The sequence below is a fragment of the Heliangelus exortis genome, chromosome 6, assembly GCF_036169615.1.
Source record: "Heliangelus exortis chromosome 6, bHelExo1.hap1, whole genome shotgun sequence".
In the NCBI taxonomy this organism is placed as follows: Eukaryota; Metazoa; Chordata; class Aves; order Apodiformes; family Trochilidae; genus Heliangelus; species Heliangelus exortis.
The window spans coordinates 13,683,293-13,709,516 of NC_092427.1; the positions used below are offsets into that span (position 1 = coordinate 13,683,293).

At 39.9% G+C, this 26,224-nt stretch overlaps 1 protein-coding gene across 1 annotated transcript in view; it reads left to right on the forward strand.

The window, feature by feature from the left end:
- Positions 1-26,224, forward strand: part of CNTNAP5 (contactin associated protein family member 5) — a 264,807-nt gene that overhangs the window by 112,413 nt on the left and 126,170 nt on the right. Inside the window, exons 4-7 of the mRNA XM_071746754.1 lie at positions 2,591-2,738; positions 11,412-11,615; positions 14,130-14,314; positions 17,197-17,340. Of these exons, the coding sequence (XP_071602855.1) occupies positions 2,591-2,738; positions 11,412-11,615; positions 14,130-14,314; positions 17,197-17,340 (681 nt within the window). The remainder of the gene's footprint in view (positions 1-2,590; positions 2,739-11,411; positions 11,616-14,129; positions 14,315-17,196; positions 17,341-26,224) is intronic.

Consider the following 26,224-nt stretch of genomic DNA (forward strand, 5'->3'; position numbering starts at 1 on the left):
GGAAATGGCATCTGGGTGCTTTGTTTTCTTTGCTGGTTTGTAGTTTTGTTTGCTGTGAATTAATCCCTATCAACAAGTTGCAGTAGTGACTGTTTCTCAAGAGGAAGTATTTCTGCCATTCTCACCAATAAGTTTACTGCTAATCAATATGTGAACCTCCAGGGCTTAAAAATCTGGTAGTTCATCCTTGTTTCATCTTCTTTAATGGTTGGATTATTTCTGTGTCATGTCTGGATCTAAGTTTTCAAATGACCATCTGTGGCAATTGGTGTTATTCAATCAATGGTTTACAGCCCACAGGTGGTCCATAAAACATCAGAAGGTGATCTGTATAGCAGTGGGAGCTGGAAGCGAAAATCAAAGCAATCCTAAAGGCATACACAGGGACACCTTGCAGCAAGCAGTGATGTGCTGGCTGTAGACAAAACCATCCCACAGGTGGGAGTCCATGGGTACAGCCTTTGCTATGGATTTTTTCCTCAAAAAGTTTTATTGCTTTTTTAATTATAAAAAAGGCTTGAGAAACAGTGTTGTAAGGGATGTATGGGATTTTTCAAAGGGTTTAATTTTACTACTGTGACTGTTTCATTGTGAAAAGAACATTTATGTAGTTGCAAATCAGGTTGGGAGTCAACTGATTTGAAGGCTGGATGTTGGTAATTTCCAGTGTGCTCTCTGCCAGCCTGGGGGCAGAGCACTGCCCCTCTACATTTGAGGGTGGGATGCTCATGCATGTGGTTTGCACAGGCTCTAGGAAAAGTGTCTTGATAGTTTTGCTCTGCAAGAGAGATGCCAAGACTGTCCTTAGCAGCAGTTAGAGGTAGTTGTGAGCTGCCTCTAAAAGACTGGCCACAGCAGTGGAAATCGAGATATATGCTGTATTTTGGGCTCATGACTGGGTGGAAAATAAGGCTTATTGCATATAAGGGAATTTTCACAGCCTTGAGTTTTTAAGGTGAAAAAAAAAACAAGCACTCTAGGGTTTCAAAGTAGTGTGCCTGAGAAATGTTAAAGGATTTTTTTTATTGAATATAATTCTAGTTTAAAAAATAGCATGATGGGTTTAGTAAAACAGGAATACATTAGATTTGAAGTTTTACACCATTTTCAAAGACACTTGGGAAAAAGTTGGAATACTTGCATTTGAGTAAAAATGTAAACATCTTCTATTTAGTCCTTTTTTTTTCAAAGTGGAGATAAAACCTTGAGTCTCTTTTAACTCATTTTTCTGCCATAAGGAATGAATTGTTTGTCTGACTCAATGAGGTTATTTTGATTTGTGCTTGCAGTTGTATTGAACAGGTGAATGGTGCCAGCTTTTGAATGTCAGAAACATTTAAAACTGGTACAACTTATTGTGATGAAATTTTATACTTAAAAAGTTCAGGACCTCCTACAACTACAGCCTTCCTGTGAGCTTATAATTTTGTGAGTTCTGTCTTTGGTCATGTTTTACAAAGTGCTTAGCTTCCAATTTAAATCCTATCTGAGTTACTCAAATGTTCTGAAGGTAGCAGGAAGTCCTGCTACCTGCTATCCTGTAATATTCCTGGCTTCATAGTATGGAGTAAGGGTGTAAATAAAAATTGCAGAAGCTTCAGGCAGAATCAGAGCTGGTGTGCTTGTCTTATGGTCTGTCTTTGAAATCCTCCAGTCATTCTTCATCCATGAGAGAATTTTTCCTTGTTGGGTGATAATTTGGAGTAGGGCCATTAATTTTGACTTGCAGTTGCAGGAAATTAATCAAAAAGGCTTGAAAAAAAGTTAAATTATTATTGCTTTGAAGGAACTCTCTTGGGTGCAAACACAGTTGAAATGCTGACTCTTCTGTGTACTCGTTCAGGCTTTCATCTCTTCCCGTGTCTTGCTTGAGGTTTCTGTGGCATGTCTAGATGTACACTTTCCTGTTCATCTTCCCAGGCTCTGGCCAACCTCACTGACTTGGGACCATCATTTTCTGCTACCCTGAATACACCAAACACCCCATCCCTCACTGTGCTGGAGGGATTGCGGATATGTTAGGGGCTGATGGACTGCTGTGGTACACAGGGATATCCTGGGTTTAAACCAATTATGCAGCATCTTCTGTAACATCTCCATCTACAACTTGCTAGTGGAATTCCCTGTATGTGTTCAAGCACACTGCTGAGGTGCTCTTCCCTCCTTTTCCTTCAGAAAACACAGCACTTGGAAGAAAATTTGACAAACAATTTAGATAATTTTAAGTAATATGTGAGATGAAGAATCAGGAAAAGGGATGGCACTTCACATCCTTTATTCTGAGTTTAGTAGTCTCAGTGGTGCCTAGCAAGGGACAATGGGCACAAGCTGGAATACAGGAAGTTCCATCTGAACATGAGGAAAAAATGTCTTTACTTTGAGGGTGACAGAGTATTAGAACAGGCTGCCCAGAGGGGTTGTGGAGTTTTTTTCCTCTGGAGATACTCAAAACCCACCTGGATACATCCAGATGAACCTGCTTTAGCAGAGGGATTGTACTACATGATCTACAGAGATCCTTCCAACCCCTACTATTCTGTGATTCACCTCTCAGTGCTAAATGTCTCACCAAGGCTCTGTGTCCTTTCAGGTTTTCACAGGGAACAGCAACGCTGACAGTGTCGTTCACCACAAATTTCTGCACTCGGTGAAAGCCCGCTTCTTGCGCTTCGTCCCTCTCAAGTGGAATCTCAGTGGGAGGATAGGACTGAGAGTTGAGGTCTTCGGCTGCTCCTATAGTAAGTGGATACTCGTATTTTCTCAACAAGCTTTTGTTTGGTACTGTCAGTGCTGTGGGAGGGGTCCAGCACAAGTTTTATGAGTTAAAATATATTGTGAAACCCATAGCCATAATTTATTTTTTCACTAGTTGTTTACCCTTCTGCTTGGGGATGTGCTGGCCCATTCACGTGAGCTGGTGAAGTTTTCTAAGCCCGCTACAGGATGATTTTCTGCTTACCAATTGCAAGGCAGCCAGATGCTGCCAAGCATCCCACCCTCATGGAGGGCACAGAGCTACTGGGAATTTTTCAGTGCTTTATTTAGGAAAGCTACGGCTTTTTTTCTTAATCAGTTTGGTTTTGTTTAAAAAACAACTCAACTAGTTGTTGAGGAAAATGCCACAGTTTGTGCAGGTAGTATTTCAATTTGAGGTTGATGACTATAACTCCAGAAAGCTGAGAACTCATCTGCTGCTTTGTCTGGGTTTTTTTGTTTTGCTTTTTTTTTTTTTTTTTTTTTTTTTTTTTTTTTTAATGGGTTTTTTCTTTGGCAATCATCATCATCATAACATGTGGTGATTATCTTCTAAGATACGGTCAGTGGCACTTTGTCACATGGGCTTTAGAGCAGCCTACAAACGTTATTACCTTGGGACATTACAGCTTTATCTTGGTGTACCACTGCATGTGTAGGACCTATTATCATGGAAGAGTGTTTAAAGAAAAAGGACCACTGTTGCTTCCAGGAACAAAACAAAAACAAGCCCACAAATGAGGAAACACGAATCCAATATTTGTTTCTCAGGTGGCTGTGCACTTGTTTCTGAAATGATCATGTGTGACTTGAGACACTGCTGGAGAGAGGTGAGATTTTTCTGGGAAGAGTTCAGGAGATTAGCAGCATTTTACCAGTAAATTCAGTGTAGAATGGCACAAGTTGCCATCAAATGACACTACCATACATGTACATCTCTGCATTTAAATTAGATCCTAATCTGTTCCTGCTACGTGCAGAAAAGGCTTTGTAAGGTAAAAAGTGGAAAATCCCCCATTTGGGAGACTTCTTAAATCTATCTGTGCAGAATCCAAAAGTGAAGTGTCAGAAATCTTTTTATTCACATGACCCCATTGAACAGACACACAACTCCAGGACTCTTCAGTGCCCTCATCACTACACTCAGGTGTTAGGACTGATTCACGTGATTCACAGGAAGATACTTGGTCTGGTCTGTATGTGGGTCAGTGTGTTAATGTAGAAGCTCAGTTCAGCTTTTTCTCAGTGCTGCTTCTCCATCTACTTAGAGCTCATATACTGTAGACTATCATCCATTTAAGGAATGCCATCTTTTCAAAGAGCTTTCTTCTGTTACTGATGGACAAACCTCTGCAGTGAAGATTGCAGTCCAGATAGGTGTGCAACAAATAGAACTGGAACTGAAGGCTGAAACTTTTGTAGCTGAATGTGTTTTGGTGTTACTTCATGTGAAATACCACATGGGCATTATTTTTATGTCACTGTTGCATCTGCTATGATATGAAGAAGACTTCAGTGACTTGCAGGTTGACTTTCCTTGTCCTGTTATCATCTAAGTCTTCATCTTTGTCCTGTACCCTGAAGTTACAAGAAATAAAAATGGTCATGCAGGATCAAGGCGTGAGCTAGAAGCACATCAAAAAAGAAATAAATGGATTCATAAAAGTTTTACTGTGTGTTGAAACATTAATTTAGTTTATACAAATTTGCCGTTCAAATTTCTCTCTGGCAAATTGCATGTGTGTCCTGCTTTGGGCTAGGGTAGAGCTAAATTTCAGCTTTCTAAGTAACTGCACTTGCTGAAATTAACAGCAAGTTTTTCAGTCTCTGCTTCTAGGACTGATAAGTTAAGGCTGCAGAAGGGTATGGAGAACCAAGCCCACTGCTCAGGACTGAGGTACATCTTATGTTCTCTAAAGAGAAAAGGAATAAAGAGGTCACACCTGCAAACGTTCTTGAGGGAGGAGCAGACAAGAGAAATAACCAAAATTGACAAGAGCATTCCATCTCCTATGCATCATACTTGGTGTAAATTTGAGGGATCACGAGGGTCAAACCCCTTCACCTTTCTTCGCCCTTCTTTGCCTGTCCCTGTTTGCTTCAGCATCCTCAGAGGATTCTGTCTGTTCATCTGCCTCTGGTCCTGATCCGTGCCAGCCTGAATCTCTGTGTTCCTGCCTCCAGCTTCAGACTGCTGCTGACTCCAGCCTGGACTTCCCCAGGGCTGCCCTGCAGCCTTGGTGGTGACATGAGCAGTACTGGTGGAAAGAGGGGAGGAACATGGTATAATTTTCCTGTATATTTTTATATATTTAATAATTTTCCTTTCTATCATTACTGTTTAACTAAAGCTGTATAGTTTAGTTTCCAGCCCATAAGTCTCTCTCCTTTCTTTATCAGGGAGGGGAGGGGGATTAATACAGAGCATCTGTTATTTGGTTAATTGCTGGGCCAGTGTTAAACTGTGACACTCTGCCAAGCAATACCCCTCTACAAGCTTTGCTTATATAGTTTCATAGTCTTGGCTACTCCTAACCTAGGTGTTCCAGCACTGTACAAAAGATGTATGATCATTTTTAAAACATCATCTTTACTGTTATACTGCCAGAATATCTCCAGCAGATCCGCAGCTGGTATACGCCCACATAACTATATTTTGTAATTTGACAGCATGCAGAATTATTCACCATGTTAAATTGTGGCACAATAAATATATTAATAATTTTAAAAGAGTTTAAAATAATGGCAAAATAAATCGATGGAGACAGACAGCTAGGGAAACCAGGAAGGAAACAGAGACAGAAGAACAAATGGCCCAAACATGCACCAGCTCTAGAAGATGACCCTTTGTGCAAGTATCTGTGTGTATATGAAGAAGGGATGTGAAGGTGGGAGTAAGAGCATTATTACAATCATGTACAAGTACCAAAGGCCTCAGCTGAGCTAAGTTAATCTGTGAGAATTCCCAGCTGAACCAAATCTGTTTTTGCTCTTGGAATGGTTTAAAAGCTCCTATAAGTAAACAAACTTAGAGTATTTGATCTTAAGTCCACTGAAGTTGAGGAAAGGATTTCCATCCGCATTTTAACTTTGGATCCAGTCCTGATGTAGACCTGTGGTCAACGTGGATGAACCAAATCCTGTACAAATGTACACACGTGACTGTGGGGTCATTTCTACCTCTTAGCCTACTTGAAGAAGCAGGCTGAAATTCAGATAATGATGGATATCTGACCATGTGTTCCACCTTTCAAGCAAATGCTGCCCCCAGAGCATGGCACCTGGTCTGAAAACAGTTGCTTTGTTTATTGATATCTGGGGCAGAAAACTGTGGAAGTAAAGGTTTCATTTACAGGCAAGCTGGAGGCCCATTTCATCTGAGTGGCAGCATTCATTGGCTGGCTGAAATGCAAAGTTGAGGACACTGACAGCTCGGGCCATCTGAATGTCATGTGCTGCTGCACATCTGTTAAAACCCAGGGACTACTGCCAAGCGTACAGCTGAGCGCCTCACTGTGATACACCAGGGTGTGCAAAATTGCCTGTGGTTCCTTGGATGGTCTCTGCTCACATCAGCTCCTTTTAAATCTTGCATATTTGGGCAGAAGATGACAGCTGTGGGAGAGTTTTGCAGCTTCTCTGCTGCATAAGCACTTTTGTGATGGCAGAGTTAGGTGAACGTGACGTTTCTGCACCAGCGCAAGGCTCTGACCTCTCCTGTTTGGAGAACGACTGTTCCTGTGCAGCACTGTTTGCTGAAGACATCCCAGGAACACAGTCTTGTGCAAACTTTTGTCAAATGCAGCTTTCAGTAGGAGAAATGTGGAACGCAGGGGGTCTTGCAGGTCACCCAACTCTCTGCCAGGGCACCATAACAACAAATATTGAAGAATCATATTGGAGATGGACTGCGCGATGTGCAATGGGTGCCAAAGGAGCTAATTTAACATGCGGCTGCACTCTGCTGAGGAATGGCACTCACTGCTATTTACTATTCCTGCTAGAAATGGTTTGCTATGAATTTATTCCCAAAACTTCTCTGTCAAGTGAGATTTTTTTTTTTTCCCCCCTAATTGACAGCAAGTTGAAATTATTTCTTTGGAACACAAAAACATGCTTTTAAGCACAAAGCTGTTTCAGACACCTGAGTGTGCTTGACCCTATCTCATACAGACTGAATTTCTGTGCAACAAAGCGCTCCAAGGCCACCAAATCTGCCAGAATTCACAGATGATATGTGCTAATTTCTAATTGATGTTTACTTTCTTACACAGAAAACATTTATTTAAATGAAAATTAAGTACATTTATTTGAAATTCCTGTAAAGATTCCAAACATTCCATCTCACATCCTCAAAGTAGGCTCTGAAATAGGAATAAGATGGTCTTGATCTGAAAAAAAGTTGATATTTCCTGTTCAGAAAAGGATTTATGATGAATTGAATGGAAATTTTCATGCAGAGGTATCTGCAAGCTCTCACTGTCCCTTTGCAGCAGTGACTTCAGAAGCAGAATGATTTTAACAGATAACCAGAGTTGCCACAGAGGATGAATTCAGACAAATGGCAAACCAATTACTTTGGATGCTGGGGGTGGTGAGGGGGGAACAGATATGTCTTTATACTTTGGAAAAGTCTTGTTAGCTTAGCACAGGAAAAAAATCTGCTGACACAATTGCTTTTATGGGATAAGATTTATAGCTGCATTGAAGATGCTGATCATATTCTATAACTGGTTAACAGCCCAAAATGCATCAGCAGAATTGAGTGTATGTGCAGTTAACAGGCTGGGAAACCACAGGAGAAACAATGACAGGGTATCTACTGCTTTAGAGAGCTGAGTTCTTCTTTCACAGTTCAGGACTCCAATTTCTCATCTTTTGCTGTCATTGCTTTAGGAAAAATGATCTGATATTTTGCTTTTTTATTAAATTATATTTTTACTGGATCTTTTTTTTTACTTTTTTTTTTTTCCACTTTTTTTTTTTTTTTTTTTTCCTCCTTTCTCTCCTTGGTCTTCATGTGGGATAGAAAAGAACACATAGGAGAGAACCACCTAATGTCTGATGGTCATTGACCAGTCAGCAAGTGTGCAAGCAGCTGCATAAGATAATTACTCAAATGCTTGCTTACTAAGAGGCAGACATAGATTTGTGATGGGGATAAAGTTGCACAGCAGAACAGTCACTTTGGAATTGCTCATGCAAATTCATCCCTTGGATTGCTTGTCTGAGAGGGGCATGGGGAGGGAAGTCAGATGGCTTTAGATTTGCTCAAGCCAGTAAGGCATGACTGGCCTGGAGGGACATCTGTTGAGACCAGGAGCAGTCCTCCTCCCTCCTGCAGGGAGTTAAAGCTTCTGTTCATTTATCCAAGACCAAAAGTTTCTCTCAAACTGCAACTGCTACTGGAGGATATTCCTTTGACAAGGAATAACCTTGTCAAGTAAGAATGTACTTTTTCCAAAATCACTAGGAGCACCATCCTTTGTAAGCATGAATGTACATCCCCTCTGCTGCCCGGAGCAGGTTGCTCCATACACTCACACCCAGCCTGGCTCCTTTCAGTGTAGCTGGTCCCACAGGTTAAGCCCTGTGATCACGTGCTCCCTTTTTAAAATAACTCAGCTTTTAAAATTATTATTAACCTGGTAATCCACTTTCAATTGCCACTGTTTCCACACAGCCCAAAGTAACTTCAATGTCTGGATGTTTGGGAAAGGAAATTCAAATGGAATGAGGTGGTAGATAGCGTCCCTGGGGCCAGAACCTCTACTTAATTTCAGAAAAGCTTGATGAATTATTTCTATTTTTGGGGAACTTCTTCATCTGTGAGCAGGAATAAGTACATGTTTAGAGCAGATGCATCTGTTTGAATTGTTGGTCACTGGAGAATAACATGGAGAATAACAGGCATCTTTTGCCTAATCTGACTTTTATGAGCTTTGTAGCCTTGTTGAGCACTGTAGAAAAGTACCCAGACTGAGTCAAGTCTGTCTTCAGGAAGCATAAGTATACCAGCAGTCAGTGCAGTGAAACCACGTGTTGTGTTTTAGTTTGTTATTCCTACAGGTTTTCTAAGACTTTTAAAACATTTTTTATCTTTATTCTTTTGCTGCAAGTGGATTATGGACATACATAGACTAAATAAACACTAAGCAAACAAGCAGGTTTTCTGGAGTGACTGTATTAGAATTGTGCTGTATCTTTCAATTTCAACAGGAAGCCAACGATTTGTTGTCTTGCAAAGTGCCACTAATGACTTTTGGCTGGCAGTGTTAGCATTTATTTGACATATTCCCATTTTTTTCGGGGCTGTTTATCGGCCACTGTGCTCTCCAACCGATAATTAGTGAAGCAGAACTTTTCAGAAACAGGTTTTCCTTTGTGTTATGCTCTGTAAATGTCAGTGGCAGAGCCCTTCAAGAAATTGTCTTCCATGCTGTGGCTTGGTAAAGAGTTTAGAACAAGGACTGAAGTGTGAATTCAGACTGGTTGAAGGCTTGGATCTTAAAAGAAAAAAGGGTGGCTATTATCAGCGCTGTCTTACAGTATGTTTGGTTTTTAAAGCTAAGAGGAAAATCAACTTTTCTGCAAATGCACTGGAAATCAAAGACTAACTTGCTTATAAGCTAGTTTCTAATTTTTGTCTGTTAAAATGAAACCATTTTTATTATACTCTTGCAATTTAATTTAAACAAATTGTAGCATTTAGTGTAGCTAGGGGATATTCATAAGAACTAAAGTATGAATTTATTTCCCTTTAGAGAAATTGGCAACCAAGGTGTCAATAGAGAAAAAAAAGTAATTTGGAAGGAGCTGTTGCTAAACACGTAATTCAGAAGTAAAAGACAGTAAAAGCAGATGGTGTGAATACTTCTTTATTCATTATAATTTCTAAACTAGTAACCATTCCATGTATGATGCTAAACAACATCTTACAGTTCTGACAGCACAGATAAGAAGTTGGTGATAGTGTATTCTGGCGTGAATTTTTCACAGGGTTGAATGTCTTTATAGTTTTATTCTCGCAGGAAAGAATCAGTTGCTTTCTGATTTGAAACTGAATCAGTTTTGCAGTGACAGAACTTTGCATCAAATTTAAATTTTGAGATCTCTGCACGTTTACAAGTGTGCCATCAAACTTCTGTACAAACTCCTACTGACCTGCAAAACTTATCAATGGTTGTTTCCATGGTAACAAATCATTAGTAGCTTATAATATTTTTTAATTCCAAACCTCTTTAAATCTTGGTCCATTTTAAAAAAGAGAAAACAAAAATACCGTCCCTATTATTTCTGTTTTTAAAGAGAACCAAATTAACCCAACACTAAAGCTCAGAAGTATAGAACTCTCGAGGGAGCTTAGATGACTTAAATCACCAGCTTTAATCACAATGCAGTTGCTGACCTGGAAGTCTTGATTGTTTTGCATGTGGACCTTTCAGTTATTTTTCAAAAGAAAATGGAAAATTGATAGCTTTGTAGTATCATTAAAGCGTGGTTTGGGAATAAAGGTAGTTTATGCTCTTTCTTCTTGGTTACTATGAAGTTATTCTTTGTTATTGCGTGTATCCCAGTAGTCATGTAGCTTAGTAAACAATTGTTTGAATTTCTCATTGTCTGTTGTTCTTTATTTTTAATATTTTTCTTAACAGCTGGAAATAATAATTGACAGATTTATTATTTACAAATAAGTATCTTACCTGTAATTTGTACCAAGTTGTATTTGGATAGAAATTGGAAGTGAGTTTATCTATGTCAATCACGTGTTTTGAATACACTGTATTAGTTAAAAATATGTAAAACTCCCCAAAAATGCTCTGGTTGTATATATATGTATTTAAAACAAAATGTTTATTAAAAATCCTTTCTGCTTAAAACATCACTTTATAAAGCAAAGAGTACTGCAACTGCTACTGCCAAAGGACATAGTAATTACAGCTGAAGAATTGAAAGCTTGTCTCCCCTCACAATGATTGGGTTTTAGAGGCTGGCTGAAGGGGAAATTAGATACTTCTAATAGGGTTTTCAAAGGTGTGTAATCAGTTTAGATACCCAGGTCCATGAAATCCCTTCAAAAGCTTTTTGAATTGATATTTAACTGTTCCTGCCAACCTAGTCAATTTGTATGCAGAAACAATGTTGATAAATGCCCATCACAAACAAGCAAACAGCTCTCAGAAGCTAAGATGATGCTTATTTGGATGCAAAGGTGGATGCAGGCACGGCTGATACACAGGAACAGCTCCAAAGATGCTTGTGAAGCTACAAAAAGTGGAGTGAGAACTGAAGTGTTCAAAGTAATGAATAACATCCTGGGTATATTTATAAGACAAGCAGAAAATTCAGCGAGGGATGCTTAGGAGATTTGAATTGGATTGAAGGCACCTCTTGTGTTCTAAATGTTGAGTGAGAAATCAGTCAGATGAAGGAGAGGAAGACAAATACAGAGGAGTTTCTGCTTTTATCCTACTGTTCCCTTTCTCCAGACAGAGGCAGAGGATTGAAAGATGGTGAAAGGTGGTTAACCAAATTCTGTGTACATCCTAAGGATGTATGAGAATACCTGAGTCTAAGTGATATTTGGATTCTGAAAAAATACAGTCCCTCTCCTGAAGTTTCCCCTCCTCTTCATTTTGCTGTCTCCTTTCTCCCAGAGTCAGACATTGCGGACTTCGATGGCAGAAGTTCACTCCTCTACAGATTCAATCAGAAACTTATGAGCACATTCAAAGATGTGGTTTCCTTGAAGTTCAAGAGCATGCAGGGAGATGGAGTCTTAATCCACGGGGAAGGACAGCGTGGAGACTACATTACTTTGGAACTGCAGAAAGGGAAGCTCTCCTTGCACATCAATCTGGGTAAGGTTACTTAGGATTTTTGGTTCACGTACTATTGTAACAAGGATTGTCTTGGTTTGTTTATATAAATCTATTGCTAATATTAGGCAGTATCTAGAAACTCAGGCTGAGAACAACGTAGCATACTCTATGCTTCAGCTCACAGCTTAAATACTAGTCAAAAAAAGATAGGAGGGGAAGCAAATGATAATAGACTTGTCTGATATCATGGAGGACGTGATAGCTGAGCCAAAGAGAGACTTTGGCTCTTTTAACAAGTGCCAACCAAGGATGAACTGCTCAATGACTACTTTCAAAACTTTTATTTTGGTTGATGATGCTTTCATGTTCTGATTAAAAAAAAAATGTTCTGTTTATTCTTCTTCCTCCTATTTTAATTTATATTATTTTTAAGGACAGCATTCCCAGGAAGTTTGGCTTGGAGTGCAAAAGATTTAGTTTGCAATCGTGTCTTATTTTTTCCATTCTGTGATCAGAAGCGATCTGAGAATACAGAATTCAAATGAAAACATCCTTGTCAAAACATTGTGCTTTGTTTCTGGAGATGGTTTCAGTTGAAAACTGAATACTTGGAAGGCCATCACTGTGTGATTATGTTGGATCAGAGGAACAAGTGAAAGGCTGGCTTATTTTCTTTCAAGGATACTTGCTTTTTTCCTGGTGAATACACTAGAGCACTTTGATAATGCAGGAGCTACTTTAGCAGGAATGATCATACCCCATTTCCCAGCCTTATTACAAAATCTTCATTAGCTTTATCTGGGGGGGAACCCTAATACTGTTCTCATCAGTGCTGTCTGCCTCAGATTTCTCCTACTGATGGGTTTGAGTTCGACGGAAGTTTCCCTGCCTGTGTTTCGATATTTTGATCAGCACAGGAGCTGCACTTACTCTATTTGGGTATTGAACTTGATCTGAAAGCCCTGGTAGTCCATCCAGATGGAAAGCTGAAACAAAACTCCTCCCTCTGTTAACCACAGGAGGGTGTGGGCAAGGAGGGGAAGGAATTCTGGTCCAGTTTTTCACTGCCATTCTCAATCTTAATGATTTTGTCAAATAAAGTAATAGGAGCCATTTGCAGTACATGGACATGTTCTTAGGTTGCCAAAGCTGGTTTTAGTAAAAGTGAGAGATGTAGCACCTATTAATGGTGTCCAGGGTGTAAGCAGGGGTAAGCAGATCTCATACTAGCAGCTCCAGGACACTTCAACAAATGTGTCTAAAGCAAATAAATCAGGCAACAGTGTGATATCTATTTCAGTACCCTGTTTATGAGTTGAGGAATTAAAAGAAATCAAAAACTACTGGGAGCAAACTGGAGGTACTAAGGCAGAATTTGTAGATAATTCCTTCTGCATTTTCCCCCTCATGCTTCACTGTGTTTGTTTTAAATGTCAGTAACAATTTTTCACAGCTCATGGATTAAATTTCTACATAAGCTCATTAATTGTTTTAGTCTCCAACTAATGTTTTCTTTATTTCTTTCTTTCTAGTTAGTTCATCAAAGAGTAAAAATGAGAGTGCAGCATTTTTCTAATTTGTTATTTGGATGTTACTTGGGACCAAGTAACTGAGTCGCTGAGTGTAGGATTCTTTGACACCCTTGATTTGTCCTCCTCTTCCATAGTAGGATTATAATAGTTAAATATATTATGCTACTTCTTCCAGAGGAAAAGCTGGTGTGAATACATAGTCTGAGATAAGGGTTATTTTTTTTCCTTCACCATTAGCCATTTCAAATCCTCTGTGTGCATTCGTATGTCAGAGGTAAGGATTTTGATGTCTGCTCTTGCATGTTTCCCTGAGAGTTTTGGATCATGTATTGTCTCCATCCTACCGGGATGTAAAAAGACACACACTCTCTCTCAATGAAAGGTTCTGAAGAGTTTGGACTTGTAGCCAGCTGGAAAACAGAAGAGTGCACTGGGGGTTAGGTCCTGAATAGTTTTATGCCTCTTGATGTAAACTTTTAGAGATCTAGGCCAGGTTTAAGAATCCTTCTGAGGTGGAGGAGATACTTGTATTCCTGTTGTTTTACTGACTTGTAGCCTTTTTCCTCTTAAAATGGACAGGTGAAGTTTTCTTGTTAAAATGCAAAAAGCAAAAAGTTGAAACTGAAATGTCAAGAGTGGTTTTTAAAATAGATGGGAGACATCAGTGCAGCCTGAAGGGAGCTCTTAAAACACCAGAGCCTTGATTGCAAAGAAGAACAAAGGGCACAAGCAGAGTGGCAGTTCCCTGGGAGCTGCAGTGTCTGTGTGCAGCATCAGGAAAAATATCCTGGTTTATTGTGAGGGCTTCAGAGAGAAAAAAGTGTGTGTGGATGCATGTGCACATACATCCACAGATTCTTTGGTGCTCTTATTGATATAAGGCAAGCTTTGTAAAGGTCTTATTTCTGATGGGCAGAACTCCAGAGTGCATCTATCAGCATTGCTCCATCCTCTCCTTTAGCCCTTAAGGTTTTGTTAAGGGCCTGGAGGTAATTGCTGTCTTCTGCCTTTCTTTTTCCAGGGGATTCCAACCTGCACTTCAGTAACAGCCACACGTCTGTCACCCTTGGCAGCCTCCTGGATGACCAGCACTGGCACTCAGTTCTCATAGAGCGCTTCAACAAGCAAGTGAATTTCACAGTGGACAAGCACACCCAGCATTTTCGAACAAAGGGAGATTCAGATCACTTGGATATTGATTATGAGGTGTGTGAAGCCCTTTAAGTTATAACATAGGAGAAGAGACTGAATTGGTATAAAATAAATGTGATAGAAAACAATTACCCTGTGAGCTGTTTCCAGAAAAGATTATTTTTTTTAATATTTACTTCTCAGAGGGCACCTATGTGTACGATAGTCTCTGAAAAGTACCAGTCTCTGGGCAAACATGTATTGGACTATGCTTACACTTCAAAGTACAGGAGTCTTTGAGCTAAACTAAAGGGAATTGCCAGGGTTCTGGTCAAATCTTCAGGGGGCAGCCACAGTAAGGAGAGGTGCAGTGTCATCATCTCCAATATGATTTCAATGGGATCATTGCGCTCCATCCCTGCATCTGATTTGCATGTCCATGGGGATGCCATCTCCGAGTTGTACCTCTCTCCACCCACCGTTTTCTCAGATTACAGCTCTCCACAGAGATGAGCAGGTAAAGACCATCGTCTTTCCCCTAGGAATGGGAGACCTTGAGCATGATTGTCAGGACAACTAGCTCTGACCCAGGTCCCTTTACATCTGGAGTTGCGATACAGAGGATCCCAGTCTAGGAAGCCAGAGCAGCTCAGCCAAAGAAGGACTGAGCATAAACCCAAACCCCCTGTGCTCCCTGTGATGAGGCCACCCTGTGGCAGAGTCCATTTTACATTGCTCCAGCAGTTCATTGCTTCTGCTTGATGGCTGGTAAAAATACCTTATAAACTTTGTATATAATCATATGTACATGCCAGACAGCTTCTCATCTGTTCCTCTCACTAATGCACACTTGTGTGCAAATTACCCATGTTCATTTTTATCCCTATAGGCTTGTCTACTGAGTCTTGCTAGCCCACAAGGCACAGGGTTATGGTTACACAGTCAGAGCCATCACTCTGTCTGGATGTGTTGAGGCGTCATGGTTCACTGCCTAAGAGACCACAAGTTTCCCCTGTGCACTTTGGATTAATTCTTCTGGAAAGGATCAATTCCCAGCACACCTGCGGGACAAAAGCACACAGCTCGGCAGTGGCAGGTGCCTGATCTCTGTGTTATGTTGCAGCTGAAATTCCCTTCTTTGCATTTCACAAAGCAGGGTGGAGAGAGGTGGTACCTGTCCCCTGGCACTGCTGTACCAAATCATGAGCTCATTTAGTAGGGACAACACATTTCAGCAGTGAGATTCTGCAACAGCTTTAGGCTGAACTAGCAGGGGACAAAATTGTAACTAATTTTAAGATAGAGCTATGAAAAGCCAAACAATTGCCTCATCAGCTTTCCTAATTTAAAAGTAATAAAATTCCTTGCTTTCTGCTGCAAGAAATTTCCTGATTAGGGAAAATTCAGGCTCTGTTGTAATTTGCTGAACATTTTTCCAGATGTTCCAAAACAGGGAGCATGGTAGAGATGCTGGTGACCTCTATTGCATTTGGCCCTGTCCTGTGGTGCTTAGTTTTTCACACAATGTTCTTTCTTTCAATTTGTGTTGAGACAATCTTTTAATTTAATATTGCAACACTACAGTCCACTGAAAGCTTATCTCAGCACACTTTAGGGATTAAAGGCCTTACTAAGGGTAATAAAAACATTAGTTTGATAATTAAAATTATTACAAATCACAAAGAAAGTCTTTTCCTTAATAATACAGTGGTATAATCGATATTGATTTTTCTTCTGGTTTTGAAACCCAGTACAGAGTCACTAAGCAGGAGACTTAAAGAAAAGACAACTAAAGAGGGAAAGTCTGGTGTTTTAAGGATCACAGGAGAAAAGCATTGCTACCACCTAAGCCCTCATGTCAATAACAAACCTTCAAGTGAAAGTAAAAGCAGCAGTCTGTTCACTCTTCATTTCTCTGAAGCGATCAATTAATGCAACAGAGGTGCAAGTTCATTAAGGACTTACATTCAAAGAAGTGCTCTCAAGGTTATTGAGGGAGGTTTCATTTGCTTATGTATCCCAGCTTGTTAGGTGGAGTGGCGTGAAAAATAGCCTTCAAATTTCCCTTTATTTTGGTGGCAGTGAGCCGAGGCAACCCCTTAGGGTTTGTGACAGAGAAGCGAGGCTGAGGAGGTTCCAGCAGCGTCTCAGTGGTGCGGCACAGCCACGCGTGCCCTTGCTGCAGTGCATGCAGCAGGACTGCAGCACAGCTCCCCATGTGCTGGAAGCACTGTGAAGTCTGGTGGCTGCAGGGTCCTCACCTCCATTATGTGACTCCCAGTGCTGGCTGTGATGGGATAAATGGCTAAAATCCCAGCATTACCACCAGTATGACTTTGCTAAAAAGGCCAGTGAAGGTAACTAGAAAAGATGAAAAATAGGGTTTTCAGAAGTTTTTTTGGGTAGTGGGGTTTGATTTTTGTTGTTTTTCTGTTGGTGGGGTTTGTTCGTTTGTTTGTGCGTTTTTTTCTGTTCGTTGTTTTGTGTTGTTTTCCCCTTAGGATTCTACAGTAAGGGTAGTCCAAGGATTTTGAACTTTTTATTTTCTTAGGCTCTTAGAACTTTCATCACTCCAGATAAGCAATGAGTTTAACCTGCACAATACTAACATCTTTTGATACTTAGACAACGACACAGAAGAAGCTTTGTTTAGATGTCTAACCTGCAGAACTTTTCCATTACATTGCTCATTCTCAAATACCATGTACGAGTATTGTGAAGACCAAACCACACCAAAATATAGGGAAAACAACTGCAGGGTGCAAATGGGGTAGTTTATGTGTGATACTACCAAATACTCCACTGCCTGAAACCAGAACTTTTCCGATAACATGCGTGGTGGATAGGGATTGACTCCAGCTCGGAGGAAAACCCAGGGCTCTGTGGGCAGGACACTGGGGCTCTGGTCTCTTGTTTTCAGGGTGATAACTAAATACGGTTCTTATTCTCTCCAAAAGCTCAGTTTCGGAGGGATTCCTGTCCCAGGAAAACCAGGAACGTTTCAGAGGAAAAATTTCCATGGGTGCATTGAAAACCTTTATTACAATGGAGTCAATGTAATTGACCTGGCAAAAAGGCGCAAACCTCAGATCTACACCGTGGTAAGAGACAACAATGAATCCTTTCCTTCTTTGCTTCCATGCTGGTGGTGCTGCCAGCTGCATTGAATGAAGAATTTGGATTGAGATAGCTCTGGGTGTAATTAGCTTGTTAAAGTAATAGTGCTGAGGCTAACACCAGCCAGCACTGACTGCTGTGGTAAGAGTCACTGAAAGACACATGCAGAAATTAATAGATTACTCTCACTTTCCAGGTGTATTAGAATTTGTTTGGGGAAACTTTTTACTTCCTTTTCCAAGATTAAAATGTGTCTTTTTGGTGGCATGATAGATGTCAGAGAGACTTTTTTTTTTCCTTAGTTAACGTAGATAAAATCTTACTTTCTGTACCATTCCTCATCACTGTTGCAGAGTGCAGTAGTAGCAAAAAATATTCTTCTATTTGAGTCGGTATTATAGAAGAGAATATATGTTTTTATTATTGGAAACATTTTTTCTCCTTGCTGCTCCTTAAATTCTGTGTATTGTCAGTTCTGAGAACACCTGACCTGGTACTAGTGTCTCTAAATGTGGGATGGTACAGGTAAAGCAAAAAAAAATATGATTTACCCAACCTGCTAACATAAAACATAAACATAACTTGATACATAATAATGTCCAAAATTACAGGTATATTTAAATATATCACAACTAAAATATGGAACATTTTATTTTATAAGGAGAGGGAACAGCACATGCCCACGTAGCCCTGACAAACTAAGTAATTAAGTTCTTTGGTTAGCTTGTGTTACTCTTGCACTATGCTTTGATGTCTGCCCTTTGGATAATACCGTGGCTTTGGAGAACATGGAGGTGACATTTTGTAGTTTGTATTAATGTGTATAAACAGGCTGAAGCTACAACAAAGCAAACAAGAAGACCCCAAGAATTCCTTCCTTCCTCACTTTACCTGCCTAGGGCAAGGCTGGATACACAGGGAAATGCAAAATTGAAAGGTGATGGGTGAGAAGTCCTATGTTGTGTTGCTGGCAGTCAAGACTGCCTCCAGGATGCTCCCCTAGCCTGGGACTGAGAGACTTTGCTTTAATAACCTCAAGTTTGATTGCTCTGACTTAGGACTCTGAGGCACAAATCTTATGAACTGTGTTAAATTGCTCTTCCCTCAGCTTATTTTCTAAGGGGAGGAAAGATCCTTGATCTGCTTTTTAGGTAATTAAACAGCTGGTTGTTTTGCCAGCTGGGTAATAGCAAGGCCTCCTAAAGGGGAAAGGAAAAACTTTGTAATGTACCTTTTCTCTGAAGGTTATTGTCTGGGTATAGAGCAGTCCCAGACGATGAAGCTTTTATTATTAATGCAGCCAATGCTAGATCGAAGGTCTAGGAATTCTGCTCTGATAGTTTAAGGTAGAGGGAATGTGCCCCTATCCTTCAGTCTCCATCAAAAGTGATGGTTCTAACACAATAGCTTTCAAAAGCTGGCTGCTTTACTGCATTTTGCAAGATTTATGAGCTGCTATGGACTGTACCTGTGACACTTATGTATGCAAAGTGCATTGAAAGGCTGCCACACTCATAGCACCTCATAATCTTAAATAAACATCTTTCTGTAGGAAAAAGTCCCCCAAAGTCTGTTTTCTAGTGTCCTCTCTGTCACAGCTATGTGTCTTCTCTAGCAACTCTCAGTCACTTCCACCACAGGCTGATCTCCTTCTCCCATCTTCCTGCTCTTCCCCACTTAGCAATTTACTTACTCAAAACAAAATAACTTGTTCATGCTAAATGCAGCCCTTTGCCTGCCAGGCTTCCCCTGCACTAAGTGCTTTTACTCAAAGTTTGTTGAGATTTTCAACAACAATCCATATCCCCAGGGAGCTGCAAGCTTCTCTGCTTTGTGTCTTGGTAGCTGCTAAGGTTGCCTGGAGTGGAAATGCAATGAAAGGAACGGCACAGAAGAGTAATTGAAGCAGGGACTTGGCATCACATTTTTTCCAACAAATTCTTGTGTTCCCTCTCCCCAAGCTGGAGATCACCAGGATTGGTTCTGCGTTGTCAGTTCTAAGCACTCCTTTGTCTCCTAACAAAAGATATTTGAGGACAAACTGGCCAGGTTGGGATTAGAAAGCCATTGATGCTTAGTGACACTGCCTTTTGCCTCCAGAACAGAGGTAGACTTCCAACACTCAGTTGGAAGCTGCTTCGCTCTCTGTGGCTTTGTGAATGTTGACACAGTGAGCAAAACCTGTGCATTTTCCTACCCATCAGCTTTAGCTTTTTTATTTTGACATCTTTCACATGAGCTATAGAATGATACATCAGCTTTGGAGGTATAGATTTCCTCTTATGAATGAGTTCCTCATCCATATAAGTAGTGGTCCTAAATCAGCTGCATTTAAAGTCAGAGGAAGACACTACAAGTTGTCAATAATACAGTATTGTACTATGTATTGTGCTCTTGGGTGGTGGCTATGATTATCATTCCACTTATTCTTTACTATAACTCATTTGCAGATGTCAGACTTGCAATAAATCCCCTTGAGAAAACATCTCAAGATAACGAGGCATCCTGTCTCTTTGAACTGGAACTTGCCTTCAGAATTCAATTTTTATTTTGCCTGATACTTAACCTCTTTACGTAGAAGCCCTGTCTATTTGGACAGGCTATCTGTCTTCTCTCTGTGATTTCTTATTGTTTTTTCTTGTGTGGGTTTTTGGGGTTTTTTGTTGGTTTTTTTCTCTTCCAGATCATTGCATGTAGTGAAATTATAGAGGATCTTTTATTTTCTCTCTGAAGGAATTACTGGCTTTAATTGTGAGAGGTTATGAGAAGTCAAATTTCTGTAATTACCACTGTCATCGTCACAGGGCTGGACCCTTGGGAAACCTCTGCAAATAATAATCTAAAGATCTGCCCTATTTACTAGCAGTTGCACAAAACACGTGCAAACTGCCCATTATGACAAATTGTTCAGCAGTTACTTGTATGTCCAGGCCATGTAGCTAGGGGCAGGAATATACACTGGTAGGAACTAAATTTACAAGAAGCAGAATGGGAATTGTCCCTTGCAGAAGGATATTTGACCTATTAATATGTGAGATGGTGAAGTCTTCTTTACAGGATTTTGTGCTTAAGTGTCATGTGTGTTCTTTTTGAGGAAAGACTGAGGGAGCTGGGTCTCTTCAGCTTGGAGAAGAGGAGAATGAGGGGTGATCTCATCAATGTTTATAAATATATAAGGGGCAAGTCCCCTTATATAGGGGCACTTGTAGTATGGATGGAGTCAAGCTTTTCTCAGGGGTGACTAGCAACAGGACAAGAACCAGTGGTTATAAACTGAAGCATTGGAGGTTCTGTATTCTAAGAAATTCTGAAATTCTAAGAAAGAATTTTTTCACTGTGAGGGTGACAGAGCACTGGAACAGGCTGCCCAGGGAGGTTGTGGAGTCTCCTTTCCTGTGGACATTCAAAGCCCACCTGGATGCATTCCTGTGTGACCTGCTAGAGGTGATCCTCGTTTGGCAAGGGGCTTGGACTAGATGATCTTTTGAGGTCCTTTTCAACCCCTGACTTTCTAGGATTCTGTGATTCTATGATTCTGTGTAGATGCAGGAGGATATGGGACAAGTTCTAGGAAGAGAAATCCATTGAAAATTACTTAATACATCTGGCTGAGGGAATAGTTTCAAGAAAAAAAGCTACAGCATCCTCAAAGGTAGCTGTCCTGGCCGGCAGTGTTATTGTTAGATTCAGGCTGCACCTTCAGAAACTGCTGTAATGTGACCTGTGGCCAGGGTCTTGAGATTTTTTTGAGTGTACTGATTTGTGATGCCAAAACCAGTAGCTATCTGATCGAAGAAGTGAAATTAAAAGGCCATGAAAAGATGCAGCATTTGATCTTCTTAGCGCTTCACCCTGCGTACACACTGAAATCAAGTAAAACCCTATCCCCCTTTCTCTTCCCTTGGCTCATAGGACTTTGAGTTGTATTTTTATTGAGCAGAAAAAAATCTCCACTGTCTTGAGAGGAGTGTGGGATATTTGTAAGGAAGAAGTTGTCAGCCCTCAGACATGCTTGAATTTTCACATCAGTCTGCCATGCTGAAGCTGGGAGTGACAATTCAGCATAGCAAAGGATGTAATGACAGGTGAATGCATGACTGCAGTGCCTCAGGGAAATAACCCATTGCCAGCATCAAAGAGCAAGGAAAGACACTTAGTGACAGGAGAATGTAAACTAATAATTCATTCTCTTTGTAGAGAATCCAAACATGCTAGTTTATTAAATTGATTCGAGATACCTTCATCTTGAGAAGAATTCACTTGTCTACGCATGTCTCGTTCTACCAAAGAGCTCTTGGAGGTGTTGATATACCTGTAAATATCAGACTGGTGATTCGTGAAGGCCCCTAGTAGGGTTTGCAGAATGAGGAGTTAGATACATCTTTTAATATTTTTTAAAGTTTTTATTAGTTTTTGCACTGCAATCAGACTATAGGAATCATAAATAAAAAATGTTGAAACTATTTAGTGACATTTTTCAAAAGTTCCTATGGGGTTAAGTTGAATTTATTAAAAAGAAAGAAAAAGAAAAGAAAGTTTCATCCAATTATTTGATGAAAGTATGAGTCAGACAGGCACATTAAAAAGAGAAGTGAATTTGCTGTTCTTTGGATAAGGTAGGTGAACTCAGATTTCAGAAATGTTTGATTCCTGTAAAAATAAGTTTTCTTCTATCTTCATGTCTGCTCTCTGGATGTTCAGATGAGTCTCCTTCACATCCTATCTGAAGTGTGGAATACTGAGAAAGTCTATATAAATAGTATTAATTTTAAGGTTTAATTGTATAAGAGTATTGTTTTGAAAGAAATTATCTTGAAATAAGGTCTATTTAAATGACAGTTTTCCCACGGATTTCAGTTGTCTTTTTCTACAATTCTGAAGACTGTGAGTCTGTAAATACCTAGTCCAGCATGTAGCTGCAATAATAAACTTTCCTTTCCTTGGTATAACAGTTTCTTTGGGATTTTGATAGTTGTGATGACCACAAGTGAAGCAAATCTTTCAGGGAGACCATATTTTTTTTATATAAGATTTGTTGACATATGCAGAAAAAAATGACACATTTTTGAGAGTTATCAGCCTTCAGCAAATTACAGGCTAGAAACGATTGTTCAGAGTTTAATTTATTACATTATCTGGGTAGTCAAATTGAGTGAATAGGGTGGTTAGTACCTGCTGAGCAAAGGAGGATGTTTCAAAGCAGGAGGTGATAAAGCTGTTAGTCCCTGTAGGAGAGCAAGAGAGATGACTAATATGACTAATTATTATCTTTGGAGTTAGCAAGGAATAAGGAAAATGGAGGAGAATGTAATTTGTTTTTTACCTAAGGCTTATGTGTCTTTTTTGAAGGTTTTATTCCAGTTGCTAAGACTCTAAGAACTGCTTGGTATTACAATACTGGCTGCCCAGCATAAACAAAGGGGCAAGCTGACCCCCTCACAGTCCAGAGTCTGGAGCATGTGTAGTTCATATCAGCCATTTTTGCTGGTCCTGTGCCATGATGCAGAGATGAATGGAATAAAAAAGAGGAAAATCTAATAAAGAAAACAAATTTATAAAAAGCTGATAAGAATGGCTTTCTTTGCACTTTTCTACTTTAAGTTAGATTTGGCTCTGTACTACTACTATTAAGTATTAGTATTATCATTACTGTAAACTGTGAAAAAATTTGGCTTTGATTGTGCTAATTTGCCAGTTTGATCTAGAGACATCTATCTTATGCACTTCTGTCAAGGTGACTTTGAAAGGATGGCTGCATTCCTAGCTTGTTCAAAAGAGGGAAAATGTTAAGTGGTCTATATTTTTTTTTTCATCCTGTGCTTTTTTTCCTTTTCCTGTCACTCTGAGGGAAATGATGTAGATTTTTTTCCAAATTAGCTCTTTGTTTGCTTCCACCTTTTGCCAGCATCTCTTTGCTATTGTATCATTTAATTAAACAATAATGTACAGCTACAAAAATGGTAAAAATCCTTTGTTCTGCTTTCATCCAGTGACATAGTTAGCTTAGGAATCTGAGATAAAAACCATCCAGAAATACCTAGCCAAGCATCTTTTCTGTGATTCTGTCATGGTCACGATCCTTCAGGTTCTTGGAAGCTTTGTTTGTTCTTAAATTCTACTTAGAAAAACATTATCTGAATGTAAAAAGTGAAGTCAGTTTAATAAACAATTAGCCTTTTACTGACAAACATGATACCAGGAGGGAGTGGAGATGAGGGAGTTCTTTATGACAGGGGTGACAATCACAAGGATATATTAGTTGCCATGAAACATGGATCAGGAAAGCATTTCCATCATAAAATTTTGCTCAAAGAGAAACCAACCTCAGAATAGGACCTCCTATTAAAGTATGAGTCCTGCTTTTGGGATGGACTAGTTGCTCTCCTAGTGAAACAGTCCTAGCTCAAGTAGCAGCGTGCATCTTGGTGCTCCCTCATACTGTTTGGAGACAGTTTGCCACCAATATGTCACTAGACTGGTGTTATCTCACTTTGCTTTACTTTTCATTCAGCAGTTAGCAATGTCTTGATTTGAGAAGCACTTCAAATCTATGTGGCTCTCCTGACATCTGTTTTTCTCAAGATAGACAATTTAAAAACGAGATTTGAAGGGACCCTCCCACGTTCTTAAAATCCAGTTGCTCAGAGCTGAAGAAAATCTTTCATATTATTCTTTTAAAACTGCACCAGAGGTCACCTTTTTCATCCGTTGCTCTCTCTGATAATTCGTCTGCAATCTCAGTCTCCAAAGCTAGAGACTGTTCTCTAGTTTCCAAGCTGGATATATTCTTGACCATTTACTCACATTTATATCTCAGTCAGGGCTAGGGTTTTAGTCCCCTTACCTGTCATATGAAATCTTTCCTTCTAATCCTCTGCAGAAAACAAGATATGTCTTTTATAATGAGGAAAGTAATTGTTTGTTGGATACTCTAACCCACAGGTAGAACGGGAGCACAGAAATACTAATTTATTGTTCTTCCTGCTCAAGCTGTGATCTTGGCCTTTGTCCTTTGGTGGGTTAAATGTGGAGGACCTCAGTTCAGCTATCGGTTTGATTAATTTCCCAAATACATACTACTTTTGGTTATTATTCTTTGAAAGTGAGGCAGTTGTATGAGAAACTGGTCACCAATAGCCCCAGCAGTGGTAGTGCAGCAGTCTTCTGTCTTCATTCAACAGTAGATAATGGTACATGAAGAAAGGCTGGAAAAGATTAAACTGGTTCATTAAATTTATAAATTTTTTTTAAAAATCCTGCAAAAATCACTGGAAAGACTCCACTCAGTTTTAGATGAGGTTTATGGCTTCTGTGTTCCCCACTATTATCCTGATGTGGCCACAGAGAACTCAATTTGCTACCACGTTGGCACATAGAGGAAAAAATACAACAAAAACTGAATCAAGACAATGACAGGGACGGTTCTGATGGCCTCCACCTTGGCCAAAGGTGGATGTGGCTTTGCAGCTGTGAGAAGCTGTGAGAAGCCAGGAGCTTCTCACAGGTGCCACCACTACAGGTCCTGCCCCACTACCAAACTGCATCACACAAACCCAACACAGTAACTGAGTTCCTCCATTCTCTTTTAATGGGAAAGGCTCTGATTCTACCTTGAAATGCTGTACTTTCACCTGCTGATTCAGTAACTTGAAAAGCCACCTTTGCAACAATACCCTGCCTGGGGAAATCTGGGTGCTTGTACTCTTCTTCTTCAGACCAGTGTCATGGCAACCCGTGAATAAATTGCAAATATCTCCATTGCATTTCTAGGTTCAGAAGGTTCCTCTTTTATAAACAATAACTCTTTTGGAAAGATTTCACTGCTTATTAAAAAAGTCATTAATCAGTCCGGAGACAATGGACTCGATGGAATTCTCAAATGCCACATGATAGCTGGAGTTTCCAGCATCTGGCTAGTGCTGAGTGTCTCCTGTATTTACTCTGGGGATTAGACTCTTCTTATCCCATTTCCTAGCCAATGAGCTTTTACTTTCCAGTTAAACTGCATTCAATTATAAAATCAAGTGTCTGCCAGAAGTCTTGCAGTACCCTGAAGAGTTTCAGAACTGCTGCCAATTAAAGGAAATGGAGGTTTAGGGGGAGCTGTTTACTTTTCTGACTTAGACCTGCTGGAATAATTGGAGAATAACATTCAGGGCAAATTTAACTTTTTGTTATGGGAACTTATCCCACCAAAGTGAATGAACATTTTTTCAAAGTAGCCATTGTATATTTCTTTTTTAAATGTTTATGCTGTTGTCTCTAGGAAGGTAGGCAGTGTTGACCACTGTAAATTCTTGAATGATTGTAATAAAAATGCCTTGTTAATAAAAAAAAGGCAAACACACCTCTTTTCTATCCCTCAAATGTACCTTTATTCCCATGTACACAGAATATTGCAGCACTGCCTTTTTGTGTTCCCACCTGCTTGTTCTTGTGGGAGGTGGGATCATTCTCTCCTTTGGATGTAATCAATGAAGTTTCACCTGGTTAAGCATAGGAGGAGAAGTGTAAGTTCTGCCCACATGTCCCAGCATTGGACGTGGGTCCAGACAGTACTTGCTGCTGCTTCTGTCCCAATGCAAGATTTCTGTGCAGACCACATGTCACGAATCACTACCTGGTGTAAATTACTAGGTGGTGTTGCCAAGTTTTTCACAGGGTCACAGCAATCCATGACTTCAGAAGTAGTTGCACATATAACAATGATAAAAAAAAAAAAAGCACCTATGGTATCTCTTACACACACACACACAAAGTAGAGGGTAGTAGAAAATTTTAAAAGGTTGAGAGCAAATTTCTGTTCTGCTTCCCACCTGATTATGTTCAGGTGAGCTTGGATAAGCCTTGGAATATATCTCAAAGCTT